The 17940-nt window shown below is 43.9% G+C and overlaps 1 protein-coding gene across 4 annotated transcripts; it reads right to left on the reverse strand.

Annotated features, from left to right (window-relative positions):
- Nucleotides 1–2731: 2731 nt before the first annotated feature.
- On the reverse strand, nt 2732–17438 carry LOC117413627 (protein FAM76A). 4 transcript variants are annotated; one of them, XR_004660944.2, is made up of 10 exons: nt 17140–17435; nt 12222–12286; nt 11950–12004; nt 11396–11548; nt 10395–10552; nt 9170–9256; nt 8473–8608; nt 6057–6158; nt 4160–4310; nt 2732–3756 (listed from the first exon to the last, which is right to left on the reverse strand). XR_004660944.2 is itself a non-coding variant. In XM_034906314.2 (9 exons), exons 1-9 carry the CDS (start codon nt 17218–17220, stop codon nt 4224–4226), a joined length of 924 nt encoding a protein of 307 aa, XP_034762205.2. In that variant the 5' UTR covers nt 17221–17435; the 3' UTR covers nt 3766–4223. The 4 variants fall into 4 exon arrangements, 2 of the variants coding, with proteins under 2 accessions (XP_034762205.2, XP_058853689.1); XR_009308283.1 differs by lacking the exon at nt 2732–3756 and having other exon boundaries at nt 3766–4310; nt 8418–8608; nt 17140–17438; XM_034906314.2 differs by lacking the exon at nt 2732–3756 and having other exon boundaries at nt 3766–4310.
- Between the last annotated feature and the right edge of the window lie 502 nt (nt 17439–17940).

The following is a 17940-nucleotide window of genomic DNA, read 5'->3' on the forward strand; positions in this document are numbered from 1 at the left end:
CATCAGAAATGTGCCCACACTTGAACACTGAAGCACCTGCCAACCGAGCACCTCTGGCGCAAACAGGAGGTAGTCCAATACCCAGCTGCTATAAGAAGCCTGGCCTGGCCGGGGGTGGAATGTGTTTTTCATTGTAAACTAATGCCTGAGTTTGTGAATCTGTGTCACTGTCTGAAACGAGAGGGGTTTTCCCAGGCAGGAATGCAGAGCCAAGTCGCTCCATGTGTGCTGTCTGTCACTCCCAGCACTGCGGCTTTAACCCCTGAGGAGACACAGCTGACAGAGAGAAGAGCACATCGTAAGAGATTGCAGCTGACAAGACATACTCAAGTATTTCCATTTCAAAACATACCAAGTACTAGATTCAAGACAGTTCTCAGTTTCTATGCCTTGCTCTTAGGAAACCTGTTACACTTCCTAGGTCATCTCAGCAGTGTCTTCTGGGTCAGTGTTACTTGCTGAAAGCATGTCAATCAATAGGGGTAGCAGGTGGTTGGCCAATGACAGGAAAGAAGTCACTGAAGGGGTGGGCAGAAGTTTCATCTTTAATCTAGCGTACTACCAAATATCGAGCTGTAAAATACAAGGTTTGCTGTAACAAGACAGTCTTTTGTTAGCTACAACAAATTTAAAGGACAATCAGCAGGTTGTGGTGATTCATTTGCTCTCATTAGCCCGTTACATTATCACTGGTGTCTCTTCACTTTTGCTGAGAATACAACCAATGGCTGGGTCTGTTTATAAGCAGAGCACCGTGACCTGAAAGGCTGTGAAATAACTTCATGCAACGCAAGACTGTAACCACAGGATCTCATGCATGAGCCGGTCACCATGACTTAGTTCCTTATACTAGAGGCATGGAATGTACTGTAGTGTCTGCTTCTCAATTGATTGGTTCAGCAGTGTAGAGGCAGCGCTAGCACTTTAGCGTCTGCTCCTCATTTGATTGGTTCCACAGTACAGTATATAGAGGCAGCGCTAGCACTGTAGCGTCTACTCCTCATTTGATTGGTTCAGCAGTGTAGAGGCAGCGCTAGCACTTTAGCGTCTGCTCCTCATTTGATTGGTTCCACAGTACAGTATATAGAGGCAGCGCTAGCACTGTAGCGTCTACTCCTCATTTGATTGGTTCAGCAGTGTAGAGGCAGCGCTAGCACTTTAGCGTCTGCTCCTCATTTGATTGGTTCCACAGTACAGTATATAGAGGCAGCGCTAGCACTGTAGCGTCTACTCCTCATTTGATTGGTTCAGCAGTGTAGAGGCAGCGCTAGCACTTTAGCGTCTGCTCCTCATTTGATTGGTTCCACAGTACAGTATATAGAGGCAGCGCTAGCACTGTAGCGTCTACTCCTCATTTGATTGGTTCAGCAGTGTAGAGGCAGCGCTAGCACTTTAGCGTCTGCTCCTCATTTGATTGGTTCCACAGTACAGTATATAGAGGCAGCGCTAGCACTGTAGCGTCTACTCCTCATTTGATTGGTTCAGCAGTGTAGAGGCAGCGCTAGCACTTTAGCGTCTGCTCCTCATTTGATTGGTTCCACAGTACAGTATATAGAGGCAGCGCTAGCACTGTAGCGTCTACTCCTCATTTGATTGGTTCAGCAGTGTAGAGGCAGCGCTAGCACTTTAGCGTCTGCTCCTCATTTGATTGGTTCCACAGTACAGTATATAGAGGCAGCGCTAGCACTGTAGCGTCTGCTCCTCATTTGATTGGTTCCACAGTACAGTATATAGAGGCAGCGCTAGCACTGTAGCGTCTACTCCTCATTTGATTGGTTCAGCAGTGTAGAGGCAGCGCTAGCACTTTAGCGTCTGCTCCTCATTTGATTGGTTCCACAGTACAGTATATAGAGGCAGCGCTAGCACTTTAGCGTCTGCTCCTCATTTGATTGGTTCCACAGTACAGTATATAGAGGCAGCGCTAGCACTTTAGCGTCTGCTCCTCATTTGATTGGTTCCACAGTACAGTATATAGAGGCAGCGCTAGCACTGTCATTTCTTTGTTCCTCATTTGATGGACGCTTTGAGACCCAGCCAATTGTGCGCCGCCCCCTGACGTGTATGTAGGTCCTGTTGATTAGTGTTCTGCAAGATTTGAGGTAGCTCAAATAAAATGGGCTGTTTCAGTTTGTCCACACTGTGCATAACGACTTTGCAGACACCCTGGGGTTCAATTCTAATGATCTAAACAGTGGATCTTATTATGGAAGCAAACGCACAGGCAAATGGAAACACACACGCAAACACACACACACACAAACACCAGGTATGTTATTTCCATACAGGCTGACGTTAACAAACACAGACCTAACTAGTTTGTAAAACGCTGCACCACTGGCCCCTTGTGGCTCAGTACACACTGCCGGAAAAAACACAGCTGACCTGAGAAGCATTTTGTCCATTTGAACAATTGATTACAGTCATATTTAGTGGGTCATTTTAGACTAGACTATTTTAACATACATGAATAAGACATTTTCAACAAAAAAACAGCCCGCTATTAACCCTGATATTAATAAGAAAAATAGGAAATTTCTTATTTGCACCGTTTTGTTTTTCAAAAAAGATAAATCCATGTCAATGTTACAAAGAATAAAAACAGAGAACCTTATAGATAGCATACAAGGAATTCTGCGATGAACTAATGAAGAATAGCGTTCCTGTTCTTCACCTGTGTACCAGCAGCATTTACAGACGAGATGAAATCCATTCCTTAATGAAATGAACAGACAGCGAGGATAAATGTACTTTATTAAATACAGAAAACTGCAGTACAGCCAATATTCTGTATATTATACCAGTATACAATAGCACCCTTTACCTACGTGTTCAATGTAGGCCTAGTCTGTAACAGAGTATATAAACAGAACACAGAAATCCCAATATTGCTCTCTAAGTTCCTTGGCAAGGGCATTAGAAATAGCATCTGTTTTATAAAATACTATACACTACATACCTGTATGTATGTTTAAAAGCCACCATATTACAAAGTGCATACCTGAGACCCATGCAGGTTTAAACACAGAGAAAACAAAAGGAGAAAACCGAATTCAGGTGACAACGACACAGTACGTAAGTGAAACCAGACATTTGACCAAACGGAAAGAAATGTCAGGCTTCAGATAAAAAGTTAGTATGTAAAGGGTCGATCTGATCTGCATGTATTTATTCACAGCACAGACATCACAAAGAGCATTTAGGAAGTAAACCCTCACAGAACACATTGAAACCTCATCATTGGTAACTACGCAGAATTTTAATGGGAATAAAAAGGTGTGCATTTTTTATTTATTTTTAAATTTACAGTGCTGCCCAATTATTTTACCCCCAATTTTCTTGCCAATTTAGAATTTCCAATTCCCCTCACAGCTCAGCAGAACTGAAGGTTCAGCGGGCGTCCTCTGATCCCACGACCAAGCCAGCTTCCTCTTCTACACCCAGGAACTCGAGAGCGGGTCAGCGAGCTACCGGCCCCTGGAGGACAAAGGCCAGCCCTGCAGGTCCTGCCTGAGCTCACTGGGCACCTGGCCAGTAGGGTCCGCTGTAGCGCGATGAGGAGAAACAGTCCTGGCTTTGCCTCCCTAACCAGCGGGAGGGCCAGAGCCAATGCAACGCTCCCTCCAGAATCCCCAGCGAAGACCGGCGACTCTGCGCAGCCAGGACAAGAACCTGTGCTCCCGACTGTATGACTCACCGTGCAAACCACACGGCTGAGCTTCTACCAGGGAGACACTCAGGACCTCCAGGTGTGTATTTCTATTTGAAAATAAATACATTGATTTATCATTTTTAACTTTTTGTTAAAAAAAAAAACAGCAGCCAACAAGAGTTGAGAAGACAGTAGGTGACGGGTGAAGCATAATCCTGTAAGCCCCTCTGGTTCAGAACCATTAAGGTGATTCTAAATTCTCTTGGACATTCTGCAGCTGTTGCTGTTGAAAACACAACCCAAGTGAAGGATGTCCCTTTGAAAAACCTACATTCTGCTTTTTTAATATTAGCAGTCAAATTCACAACTAGAGTTGGTATTATTAGACCATTATTACACTAGCACTTCTTTTAAGTGTTGGACACACTATGCCCACTCTGTGGAGGTCCTATGATCTTGTTTTTTGTGTCCATTGATAGCTGTATATAAAGTTGTGTGTCCGTGTGTTACCATAGTGACTGTACAGCACCAGCCTTGCCCTCTTGTGGTGGAGAGCTGAGCTGTCTTGTCGGTCTCAGGGTGATGTCATTGCTCCTGCTTTCTCTGGCTTTTTCCCTTTCGACAGAGCGGCCACCTGCTTCATGAGCTCCCTGTTGCGGGCCTGCAGAAGGGAACAAGAGAAGGGGGATCTGTAGCATGCATTACAACCCTCAGTAACAGCACAGCACAGTGTGATGAAGCACAGTGAAAGCATCGTAGTGCAGGGAAGCATTGCAAAGAGGCATGGTAAAGCTTATTAAAAAACACAACAAAACTAAGTAAACTATGGTAAATGCCAACTCCCCAGTAATGTTGTTGAAGCTGACACCCTGGGATCCTTCAAGAAGCTGCGTGATGAGATTATGGGATCAATAAGCTACTAACAACCAAACGAGCAAGATGGGCAAAATGGCCTCCTCTAGTTTGTAAACTTTCTTATGTTCTTATAACCATGGGGGAAAAAAAACTGCAAAATGACTGTGCAAATGTACAGTGGTAAAATTGTATAAGGGAAATCACATTGAGAATTCAAAGAGGATTTCATCTTGCGCATCAATGGAACGTATGACACAGTTCCAAAGTAACATGTGCAATAGGGCGCCTCTTACTATAACCCAAACCATTCCTCACAGCTGAGCAGCTCAGCTGAGCTTTGCCTTTAAACACAATAGTTCCTCATTAAGTGCCTTCAAATGTCCTTGTAATTGCTTCTTACATCCCCTTACTATTTCATGGCGTTTGCAATCATTCAGAGTGCTGGTATTCTGCTGCTCCAACACTGAAAGCATCACACTTTTTATCTCAATCTGCCTATGCCTGGCTGAGTTGATATGCGCTTGTCGAAGATAATTTAGTACCCAAAGTAACAGAACCCAGAACCACTCAGATTGAATGCAACACAGCAGAATAGTGAGGGAAGAAAAAGCAGTTAAAGTGACATCTGAAGCTACTTACTATTTAATAATCTGTTGATCTAATCATGACTTGATATGCGTGCTGTATTGTGAACTGCATATTGTGACTGTACTCCAGTGATCCAAACTGTTGTGTGAAGCTCTTAAACTAACAACTTATGTCATTGAGTCAGTGTCTGGTTTCCTGTGCTGGACGGGGTGTTTGAGAGTCAGTGGCTGGTTCTCTGTGCTGGGCGGGGTGTTTGAGAGTCAGTGTCTGGTTCTCTGTGCTGGGCGGGATGGTTGAGTCAGTGGCTGGTTCTCTGTGCTGGGCGGGATGGTTGAGTCAGTGTCTGGTTCCCTGTGCTGGACGGGGTGTTTGAGAGTCAGTGTCTGGTTCTCTGTGCTGGGCGAGATGGTTGAGTCAGTGTCTGGTTCTCTGTGCTGGGCGGGATGGTTGAGTCAGTGTCTGGTTCTCTGTGCTGGGTGGGTTGGTTGAGAGTCAGTGGCTGGTTCCCTGTGCTGGACGGGGTGTTTGAGAGTCAGTGTCTGGTTCTTTGTGCTGGACGGGATGGTTGAGTCAGTGGCTGGTTCTCTGTGCTGGATGGGATGGTTGAGTCAGTGGCTGGTTCTCTGTGCTGGGCGGGATGGTTGAGTCAGTGTCTGGTTCTCTGTGCTGGATGGGAAGGTTGAGTCAGTGTCTGGTTCTCTGTGCTGGGCGGGATGGTTGAGTCAGTGTCTGGTTCTCTGTGCTGGGTGGGTTGGTTGAGAGTCAGTGTCTGGTTCTCTGTGCTGGGCGGGATGGTTGAGTCAGTGTCTGGTTCTCTGTGCTGGGCGGTTGAGAGTCAGTGGCTGGTTCTCTGTGCTGGGTGGGTTGGTTGAGAGTTAGTGGCTGGTTCTCTGTGCTGGGCGGGATGGTTGAGAGTCAGTGCTGGTTCCCTGTGCTGGGCGGGGTGGTTGAGAGTCACACTCACCTGCTGTTGCTCCACAACCTCCTTGTGCATTTTCTCCATCTGGTTCATCTTGGACCTCATCTGATTCTCCTGGTACTGGAATTCAGCCTTCAGCTCTGTGATCTGCACACAAAAACACAATTGATCAGATGCTGTCTCTCCATAGTCATTATTAATGTGACATAGCACGCACATACCACACACTATAGAAAGTGTGCATCTAAAACATTGACGCTAAAGGGGAGGTAAATCGCCTTCTCATGCTAAAAAGCCAGACAATTGACCAAAAACTCTGTTGTTATTTTTTTGGGTGCGGAAACATGTCCGGAAGGCGTACATTATGCTCACGAGACTTCAGCAGTTAAAATCCTGTTTGTGACGAATTCTCACAAACTTTCTACTGTAACTGAAAGCCATGCCAAGCAATCCTTTATTAGATCTGCTGGAAGTGGCCCTGCCAACATTCTTTCACAAATAAGAACCAATAAGCACAGTATTTTATTTGTATTTCTTTTTTCTGTGACACCTTTTATTCAGTGTTTCAAATTATTGCCATTTGACTCATAAAAAGTGTGTTTAGTTAAGTTGTTTTATAAGCAAAGTACTGAAGCTACTACAAATAAATAAAATAAAAAAAACCTTTACATTCATTAATTAATTAATTAATTACGAAGTCGACTGGTCATCGGATAGCTGTTTGCTTTAAGACTAGACTTTTCTGGCAGTAAGATGCAATACATTGTACACTAGCCTTGCAGCATCTCTCGTGCGTAACTAAGGGGAAAAAAGTCATGTTTGCACCAAAATATATATTACATTAGCAGAGCTGTGTTATTGCTGCAGGCTACCAGCAGCCTCAGACGTGAGCCGAATTCTTCCAGGAATTTGTTCAAAGACAACTACTGCTGAAAGCTGTGGAATCTGGATTCACGTATTTATTATTATTATTATTATTATTATTATTATTATTATTATTATTATTATTATTATTATTATTATAAGAATGTCTTGATGTAGTGGGGAATACAGGCATTTTTTAAATATTACCGATATTTAAAATATATATTAAACATTTTGACTGGATTGTTTTTATATTTAAGCTAATGCTATTTTAGCTCCATTCAATCAGTCTTGCTGACGCTACGGTTGTGTAGCACAGCGCTTTCTCATGGAACTCAGACATGACATTTCAATATATCCTCCCACATTTTAATATTAATGAGGTTATTTGCATTTGGAAGGAGAATTTCTCTGGCTAAAAGAAAACTACATGGAAACACACACAACCTGAAAGTACCACAAAAACAGAGTGAGAAAACGGTGAGACTTTTTCCGTGGAAATTGCCCTGATGTTAACTTGTTATGAAAGGTAAGCTTAAAGTACACATAATGAATCACAATACTGTAAACCACCTTTCTGAGCAATGTTATTAAACTTTCATTCTTCAGTCGCACCTGCGTCTCTTTTTGACCCTGGAGAGTCATTGATTATTTGTGTTTGTACACTGTGAGGATGGCTGGTTTTTATTCATGCATTTATTTCAGTTTTTGCAACGTTGCCACCTGTAAAGACCTGAGTTTTTTTCTAGCATTGAACAGATAGTTATTTAACATCCTCGCAGGAAAACACAAAGTATAATATCTTCTTTTCTTCAATTTAATAAAGCTGAATATTTTACGTTACCTATGTGTTGACGCTCTTTATTTCCATAAATAAATCAAACAGACATGAGAAATATGTAGATTTTCTATCAATAGGCTTCTTGTGTGTCCTGGAATACTGTGATATACATGGTGAGTTTGTATCTGCTTGTGAAGTCAGAGAGGAAAGCACTGACTGGCTGTGCTGACAATCACTTTGGGCTCAGTTTCTGGCTGCCGGTGCACACAAACTGTTCATGAAGAACATCACAGCACAGGAAACGTTCAGGAATGAGGTTCGCTCCTTCTTTGGGATCTAACTTAACAGGACAGAATCTAATGGTTTTGGTTTTTTTCCAATAACCATTTTTTCTATAGTATTAGAAAAACTATGTATTTAATCTAATGCTAACTTTTTATCTAGTCTTCGCATAACTTATTTATCAGTGTTAGCAAAACTTTTAAAATAGTCTATGCATAACTTTCTTTTATATATGGCTGGTTTCATAGACCCTGATTAACAGTAATTCTGGACTACCTAATGTTGGGTAAAGTGATCCAAGATTAATGCTAATCTGTGAAACTAGCTGCTAGCATTACTTTTATATAGTCTTAGCATAACATTTTCATAGGCTCAGATAACTCAACAGGAACAACTTGGCCAATGCAGCACTGGACAACCAGGCAGACTGCCTGCCCGTCTGCCTGTCTGCCTGTCTGCCTGTCTGCCTGCATGCCTACCTGCCTGCCTCTCTCCCTGCCTGCCTGCCTCTCCCTCTCTCCCAGCCTGCCTGACCTTCTTCTCCTTCTCCAGGATGAGCTGGTCTTTCTGGTGCAGCATCTTCTTGAGCGTGGCCACCTCCTCCTTCAGCTGGGACATGATGACAAAGTGGTCTGTGCCGGGGGAGTCCAGGGCCAGGTCCGGGGAGAAGCTGCAGAGTCAGAGCCCCCATCACAATCACTACACAGTGCACATGCAACCCTGCAACGCCACTGGATCCTCCACTAATGCACTACTAATACATCATTGTAGACATAACTTGTTGCATCCTAGTTATAGCAAGATATGGTAAAGTATATTATTAATAAGCATGGCAAACCAGGGTAAACTATGGTAAATGCGTAGTTTAACAGTGGGAAAAGAATGATAAAACTGCAATAATACCATTGACAAACCTTTATTAGGGTTATAAAACTACAAGTTAACGACTTCAGAGTTAGTACAAACAGCAGGACGAGAGGGCAGAACAGTTTTTAAAAAAGTTTAGAATGGGAGCCCTTTTTTTAATAGTTATAAATGCGTGGAACAGCCTACCAGCAAACATTCAAAAAAACAGTTTGGTTCTGTCTTAATTAAAAAGGTGTTGCATCTTACAGTGCGTCTCAAACCCTGCAATAAGAAGTAGCTAGCTCAAATGATCTTAGGGTGTCTTTAGACCAAATGAACATGTAGTACTGCAAATAAAACCGGTCCACTTTCAGTGGTTTCTTACCTGTCCCCATTGGCTATGATGGCGTCAAACTTGGGCTTTTTCTTTGGAATTTCATTCTGAATGGACGAGGTGGACAAAGTCTTCTGACTGCAAAGGGGGAAACAGTTACGCACAGCCACTGACACTTAATAACATATTGTATATTGAAAACTAGCTGTGTGCGTGTCCACAGAAATCGCTCTAATTAAGCCTGCTCTTAAATTTGCAGAAGGCGTGTGCTGTGTGCATGGCAGTACCAGGTTTCTCTCCCTAGCTCTTTATATTTGTCCTCAATAAAGGCACGGAAACATCAACCTTTTTTTCAGACAGCTTGTACCCTGTTCACACTTGTATCGGAATGATACTGGTAACATTTGTTTCAGTTTAGAATATACCGATATGATACCACTTTCTGTCCTAACTCACTTTTCAACACTAATCCGATACTGTTGCGATATACCTGTCCACGTTTAAGCTGGTTGACATCGATACACTTCCATCAAAGATATTCTGTATTACACCAAGATACTCCACTGCTTCTCTATGGGGACCTGCGTCACGCTGCGCACATAGGGTTGTGGGTTATAGAGAGCGTGGGTTATTTTCTATTGAGAGTCAATGGAGCGCTGTTGGATTGAGCTGCTTTGAGATGATTTTAGCGATGTTTAAAAATATAAAAAAACTCATGAAGTCTATTTTACTCTTACCCAGGGTGTCTTGAAGAAAAGCACAACCCAGGGTGACAATGATGACAAACCATAATCTATACGACGAATGCACTTTGTGAAATATGAGTGTTATCAGCAGGATTTATTCTCCTTGCTGTTCAGATACACTTTGTAGATCTTCTTCTGCTTCAGTCGTGACATCCTGGTGCTTTTTAATACTTAGAGCTTCCTGTGGTTTCACTGGCGCTCCTATAAACATGTCGAATCTCTGAGTACAGCAAGTACACCAGAGTGTAACCGCTAACCAGTGGGGGTAATGCAGTAACACGTGTTTCTTTCAAAACTGCACATTCGAGACCTGTGTACAGAATTATCTTGTCTTGGCATGGCAGGGTGCAAAGCAAACGGAACTGCTTTTTTGTGTGGTAAATGTCACTTTGTAGATCTTTGTGTAGAGATTAATATGTAAGAGTAGCAAGGATGTGTGTTTGAGCGTAATATATATATATAATTATGTATTAATTTTTTTGCAGAATATTGTTGTTGTTGGCGCAGGAGTTGCCAGCAGGGGGCGATACCTGTTGTAGTGGCTGGCATCGCTGAGCCAGGTGAGCTGCTCCTTCTCCTGCAGGGCTGTGTGAGAGGAGGAGCTCAGGTGCTTGCGCTGCTCTTTGGTCTTCTGGAGGACCCTCTTGTAGGAGAGGGTGCAGAGCCAGCACAGCAGCTTCCCGTCCACCTGGGGAGCGACACACGACAGTCAGAGCCATGTGCAGACATCCACACAGACTGGCTGGGGGGAAACTAGGGAAAGACATTCTTTAGCACAGGTTCCACCCAGTATCACAACCTGGTGATAAGCTGCTCCTAGGCGGCACTGTTGAAGCATGTATCACACGGTTAACTGACTGTCAGGGGCTATCTTTATAATCTAATAATACTGCCACCCTAAAGATTATAATCAAGATTTTCCAGGGACCCCATTTCACAGAGTTGTGATTGTAATGTAACAATGTTAAGAAGTGGATATCTAATCACCTCTGCAGGTTTAATGCAATTAAAGAGCGGCCACAGATCCACCACAGTTCAGATCATTACAATACAGCCACTGAGGGACTCAATTAATCAGCTGAGGCCACAGCTTCACAGCAGCTCCCAGTTAATAAAACATGGGAATTGCATATACTGCACGGGGCTACATTCTCAAAGCTATTTCCTCCAAATCATCATTCGAGCATTTTTTGGTCTCATTCTCTAAAAGAAATAATAAACCATTTTTAGACTCAAGTGAAATGTGCAAATGTGTGTTGTTTATTTCTGGGTGCGTTTCGTTTTCTACTATCTGAAAGAATCAATTTGCAGTAAATGGCTTTGAGAATCCAGCCCCTGAGCTGTAACTGCGCATCTTGATCAAGGCTTTACCAGTGCCTCTACTCCAGCATGTACTGGGTGGGTGAATGTACTGCAAGCCAGGCCACATCATCCCAGCAGAACCCCCTTGCTGGAGCAGCGTCTCTATGGATGGATTTGACAGCACAACGTGTGCTGCAGTCTTTTGGGGCAGGCTGAGGGAGCTGCTTGCCTTCTTCCTGTCGTCCTTCCTGTCGAAGGCACAGTGCTGCCTGCACTGCTCGCACGTGTGGGGGGGGCCGTACTTCTTCTCTGAGTTTGTGCAGCGCTGGCATTTGTTACCGATGAACGTGGCGATTATGTTACAGTACTGGCAGGGTTTGGGCTGCAAGACAGACGAGTAAGAGTCAGTTCAAATGAGGTCCTCTCCTGAGCACTGCACCGGGCACTGCATTGTGCTCAGTTTTACACTAAGAGAAAAGACCCAGTTCACAAAACTTTTTTTAATGAATGTTTTGTTATAGACAGTTCAACTGTTCATTTTGATTATTAGATAAAGTTTGTAGTCCAACAAATACAAACTTTTTTTAACTGTTTCAGAAAGGGTTATACATTTCTAAAGACGGACATCAGTCCTTAACACAGTCCTTAAAGTTTCATGAACAGGGCCCTGTACTTCACGGAAAAGCAAAACTTACTTGGTGTTTTTATTATGCTAGTTAGTCTATTTTAAAACCTTTTTAGCTATCTCTAACCCCAGATGAAATGACTTAAATCTGAACTTACTGTGCCATACAGTTTCACGTTCTGTGCACATTTCTTACAGATGGTGTTGGTTTTACTGCATGAGATAAAAGAGAACCTGGTCAGATTCTTCATAAGGGGGCGATCCCTAGTAAAGAGATGAGTGCTTCTCCAGCGTAACCGTGCTCAGATTTTAAACACTGGATAACTCCAAGGCATTAAACACAAGCACCACTACAGGTTAATGTTTCCCATGGGGATTTCATGAGCGGGTACGACTGAAGGAACACAAAGATAGAAGAAAAAAGTTATACCTTTCCTGCTGAAACTCTGTCCTGCAGTACGTGCACTTAACCATAGGATGTGCAATTCGACACTCCTGGAAAATACATTACAGTAAATGATTAATGATTGATGCCACTGCGTAATCCTGCCTGTTCACACGACTTATTTTCCTTTATTTATCCATCCATAATAATAAAATGATACTACCAGCAAACAAGCCTGCTTCTTCAGGTAAGTCTGGGCGATGTGTAGCACAGCAGGGTCATTTAATATGTGTGAAGAGCTGAGGGACTAGGAGTGTGGCCTACAGGGTAGAGCTGAGGGGCTGGGAGTGGTCGAGTGGTTAGATGCTGAGAGAGTGGGCGGGAGGGAGGCAGTGCAGTCGAGTGGTGAGATGCTGAGAGAGTGGGCGGGAGGGAGGCAGTGCAGTCGAGTGGTTAGATGCTGAGAGAGTGGGCGGGAGGGAGGCAGTGCAGTCGAGTGGTGAGATGCTGAGAGAGTGGGCGGGAGGGAGGCAGTGCAGTCGAGTGGTTAGATGCTGAGAGAGTGGGCGGGAGGGAGGCAGTGCAGTCGAGTGGTTAGATGCTGAGAGAGTGGGCGGGAGGGAGGCAGTGCAGTCGAGTGGTTAGATGCTGAGAGAGTGGGCGGGAGGGAGGCAGTGCAGTCGAGTGGTGAGATGCTGAGAGAGTGGGCGGGAGGGAGGCAGTGCAGTCGAGTGGTTAGATGCTGAGAGACTGGGCGGGAGAGAGGCAGCGCGGTCGAGTGGTTAGATGCTGAGAGAGTGGGCAGGAGGGAGGCAGTGCAGTCGAGTGGTTAGATGCTGAGAGAGTGGACTGGGAGGCAGCGCGGTCGAGTGGTTAGATGCTGAGAGAGTGGGCAGGAGGGAGGCAGCGCAGTCGAATGGTTAGATGCTGAGAGAGTGGGTGGGAGGGAGGCAGTGCAGTCGAGTGGTTAGATGCTGAGAGAGTGGGCGGGAGGGAGGCAGCGCAGTCGAGTGGGTAGATGCTGAGAGAGTGGGCGGGAGGGAGGCAGTGCAGTCGAGTGGTTAGATGCTGAGAGAGTGGGCAGGAGGGAGGCAGTGCAGTCGAGTGGTTAGATGCTGAGAGAGTGGACTGGGAGGCAGTGTAGTCGAGTGATGCTGAGAAAGTGGGTGGGAGGGAGGCAGTGCAGTCGAGTGGTTAGATGCTGAGAGAGTGGGCGGGAGGGAGGCAGTGCAGTCGAGTGCGTAGATGCTGAGAGAGTGGGCGGGAGGGAGGCAGTGCAGTCGAGTGGTTAGATGCTGAGAGAGTGGACTGGGAGGCAGTGTAGTCGAGTGATGCTGAGAGAGTGGGTGGGAGGGAGGCAGTGCAGTCGAGTGGTTAGATGTTGAGAGAGTGGGAAGGAGGGAGGCAGTGCAGTCGAGTGGGTAGATGCTGAGAGACTGGGTGGGAGGGAGGCAGAGTGGTCCGAGTGGGTCTGACAGGCAATATGACCTCCCCGTAGTTTATAACATGAAGCTCAGTGTTGTTTCAAATCCCAGTAAAGCAGATCATGCTGGTAACCCTCAGGAAGAGGGGAGAGATTAGTAAGTAAATAAACCAAGCGCATATACTGCAGGTAATCCGCGGAGCGGGACTAATGAGGAGTCAAATGTTATATTCTGCAGTGCTAACAGGAGCAGAACAGGGACTGAAGTCCTGCCACTGATTCCTATAGGGACTGACTAACAGTGATCTAAACTCTTTCAGCACGAAGCACTCTAAACTTGCAGTCATTAGGCAGTTTCCTGTTATACTATGCATTTATCATAGTTTACCAGGTGCTACAATGCTTACCTATGCTTTATTACACTGTGGTACGCTTTTACTATGAGAAACTTTTATAAGGGAACTCTACAGCAAGGCTCCCCTAGGATAAACATGTAAATAGTTTCAGTGTTAAATGCTGTCATTAAGTACATATTATACAGGCCTGCTGTTTTTGAGTGGAGTTATCTTTCCTAGACCTGGGTCCTGTACACTGGTCTGCTGAGATGAACTAGTTAAAGGCAAGCTGGTCTTTATATAGAGAGGACTGGAGGAGGCAGTTTACTGTTTTGAGTGTATGCTGTGAGTTTACTGTGTGAGTGTATGCTGTGAGTTTACTGTGTGAGTGTATGCTGTGAGTTTACTGTGTGAGTGTATGCTGTGAGGTTACTGTGTGAGTGTATGCTATGAGTTTACTGTGTTGAGTTTAATGTGTGAGTGTATGCTGTGAGTTTACTGTTGAGTGTATGCTGTGAGGTTACTGTGTGAGTGTATGCTGTGAGGTTACTGTGTGAGTGTATGCTGTGAGTTTACTGTGTTGAGTTTACTGTGTGAGTGTATGCTGTGAGGTTACTGTGTGAGTGTATGCTGTGAGTTTACTGTTGAGTGTATGCTGTGAGTTTACTGTTGAGTGTATGCTGTGAGGTTACTGTGTGAGTGTATGCTGTGAGTTTACTGTGTTGAGTTTACTGTGTGAGTGTATGCTGTGAGGTTACTGTGTGAGTGTATGCTGTGAGTTTACTGTTGAGTGTATGCTGTGAGGTTACTGTGTGAGTGTATGCTGTGAGTTTACTGTGTTGAGTTTACTGTGTGAGTGTATGCTGTGAGGTTACTGTGTGAGTGTATGCTGTGAGTTTACTGTTGAGTGTATGCTGTGAGGTTACTGTGTGAGTGTATGCTGTGAGTTTACTGTGTGAGTGTATGCTGTGAGGTTACTGTGTGAGTGTATGCTGTGAGTTTACTGTGAGTGTATGCTTTGAGTTTACTGTGTGAGTGTATGCTGTGAGTTTACTGTTGAGTGTATGCTGTGAGGTTACTGTGTGAGTGTATGCTGTGAGGTTACTGTGTGAGTGTATGCTGTGAGTTTACTGTGTTGAGGTTACTGTGTGAGTGTATGCTGTGAGGTTACTGTGTGAGTGTATGCTGTGAGTTTACTGTTGAGTGTATGCTGTGAGTTTACTGTGTGAGTGTATGCTGTGAGGTTACTGTGTGAGTGTATGCTGTGAGTTTACTGTGTGAGTGTATGCTGTGAGTTTACTGTGTGAGTGTATGCTGTGAGGTTACTGTGTGAGTGTATGCTGTGAGTTTACTGTTGAATGTATGCTGTGAGGTTACTGTGTGAGTGTATGCTGTGAGGTTACTGTGTGAGTGTATGCTGTGAGTTTACTGTGTGAGTGTATGCTGTGAGTTTACTGTGTTGAGTTTACTGTGTGAGTGTATGCTGTGAGTTTACTGTTGAGTGTATGCTGTGAGGTTACTGTGTGAGTGTATGCTGTGAGTTTACTGTGTTGAGTTTACTGTGTGAGTGTATGCTGTGAGGTTACTGTGTGAGTGTATGCTGTGAGTTTACTGTGTGAGTGTATGCTGTGAGTTTACTGTGTTGAGTTTACTGTGTGAGTGTATGCTGTGAGGTTACTGTGTGAGTGTATGCTGTGAGTTTACTGTGTGAGTGTATGCTGTGAGTTTACTGTGTTGAGTTTACTGTGTGAGTGTATGCTGTGAGTTTACTGTTGAGTGTATGCTGTGAGTTTACTGTTGAGTGTATGCTGTGAGGTTACTGTGTGAGTGTATGCTGTGAGTTTACTGTGTTGAGTTTACTGTGTGAGTGTATGCTGTGAGGTTACTGTGTGAGTGTATGCTGTGAGTTTACTGTTGAGTGTATGCTGTGAGGTTACTGTGTGAGTGTATGCTGTGAGTTTACTGTGTGAGTGTATGCTGTGAGGTTACTGTGTGAGTGTATGCTGTGAGGTTACTGTGTGAGTGTATGCTGTGAGTTTACTGTGTTGAGTTTACTGTGTGAGTGTATGCTGTGAGGTTACTGTGTGAGTGTATGCTGTGAGTTTACTGTGTGAGTGTATGCTGTGAGTTTACTGTGTTGAGTTTACTGTGTGAGTGTATGCTGTGAGGTTACTGTGTGAGTGTATGCTGTGAGTTTACTGTGTGAGTGTATGCTGTGAGTTTACTGTGTGAGTGTATGCTGTGAGTTTACTGTGTGAGTGTATGCTGTGAGTTTACTGTTGAGTGTATGCTGTGAGGTTACTGTGTTGAGTTTACTGTGTGAGTGTATGCTGTGATTGTGTGCTATGAATGATGCACCAATCCGGTCACATCACTGCAGTGGAGTGTTTCACAACTGACTACATTGTTTGGTGTATGTATAGTTATGTAATGTTATGACTCAGTCCAATAAAAATAATAAATAAATAAAGACATGGTGGAATGTTTGAGTCAGCTGCACTGTACATGCTTAGGGTTATAATTATGGCTTCTGTTTTTTGGTTTGTATTTTTTCGGGGCATGCATAGTAACTCAACAGTACACTTCAGTTGTACCTTCTTTCCTTTGCTGTCTTCCACAACGAAATCCCTCTGCTCACCGGCACATTCTTCTGGGGTTTTGTGTGTTTAGGCATTCTATTACATTTTGCTACAATTTGCAATTGCATTTTAAACTCCACGAGTGTGTAAACACTCCCTAGCGTACTGTAGTACAGCTTTAACTCTCGTGACCAAGAACACGTCGTTTCAAATCTCGCAAGCGTGTTACTGTGCTCCAATAGAAATGTAGGAATGTGCTGCACTCAGTAGCGGGGGTGGGTTTAAAGTACTTGTGTTCGCAGTTACAGACAGCATTTCGACTTGTGTTTACTACATAAAGCACTGATTTCCACTGTCCCTTGAGTCCAAGTGGACTGCACCTGTACTACCTTAATAATGTATATTCGTGTTGTTGTTCATAGCATATTACTGGTATTAACTATATTATTATTATTATTATTATTATTATTATTATTATTATTATTATTATTATTATTATCAACAACAACAACAGCATGTATCAACACCATAGTGGTACCTGCTGAAATGAGGGAGGCGTCAAACTGAATTGCTGCCATCGGTAGCTACAATGATACGAATGTGATGGCTGTAACATCTGCCCTTACCTTGCACAGCTGCTGTCCCTGAGACAGCGCCTCGAACGGGCATCTTTGGTTACACTTCGTGCAGGCATACAGCGCAGCCATTTCACCGCTGTACTCTTCAATTAAAAAATAATAATAATACAAAGTCGATTGGAATAAACAAAAATGTGAACACAACTTGTCAACAGCCTCTCCTCTCCTGGCTGTCAGGGTCACTCTTGTTGCTTTCCTGTCAAGTGTCAACCGGTTCGTCTCGCTGTGGTGTCATCGGCCGACAGAAAATCCTAGTTCAAATCGGGGGAGGTGAGTCCCGCCTCCTGACACCCTCGATTGGCTGTTTGAGACTCGGAGGGGCATGAAAGCAGTGATTCGAGTGGTGGATAGGGACGCCGGTCAACCCGGAATAGATTAGGTAATTCTCAGAAAAGTGCGTCACTCGGTCTGTGTTGTTAAGTTATATAAACCGACCTTGATACAGTGTTATAGTATTATTTTAAAGGTGACAGCTCGTACGATGCATATAATTCTTTATTTTAATATATCGACTGTGAAATATGTGTATCAACCAAATATTAATTATTAAACACATCATCTGAATTATTAATCAAGTTTCTTTATTTTGTTTGTGTATAATAAATGACTGCTGTCACTTGCTGAGCACACCGCTACAGTTTTGTACTTATAAAAAAATGTGAATACAAAATAGCAAAACCGGGACTATTTAAATAATTGTACTGTTTCTGAACGGGACAAAAAAAACAAGGCTGAATCCTCGGACAATCCCAGTTTTCCTGTGACGTCTGGTAACCCTATACAGGGCTG

This window comes from Acipenser ruthenus, chromosome 23, assembly GCF_902713425.1.
Source record: "Acipenser ruthenus chromosome 23, fAciRut3.2 maternal haplotype, whole genome shotgun sequence".
NCBI classification, from domain to species: domain Eukaryota; kingdom Metazoa; phylum Chordata; class Actinopteri; order Acipenseriformes; family Acipenseridae; genus Acipenser; species Acipenser ruthenus.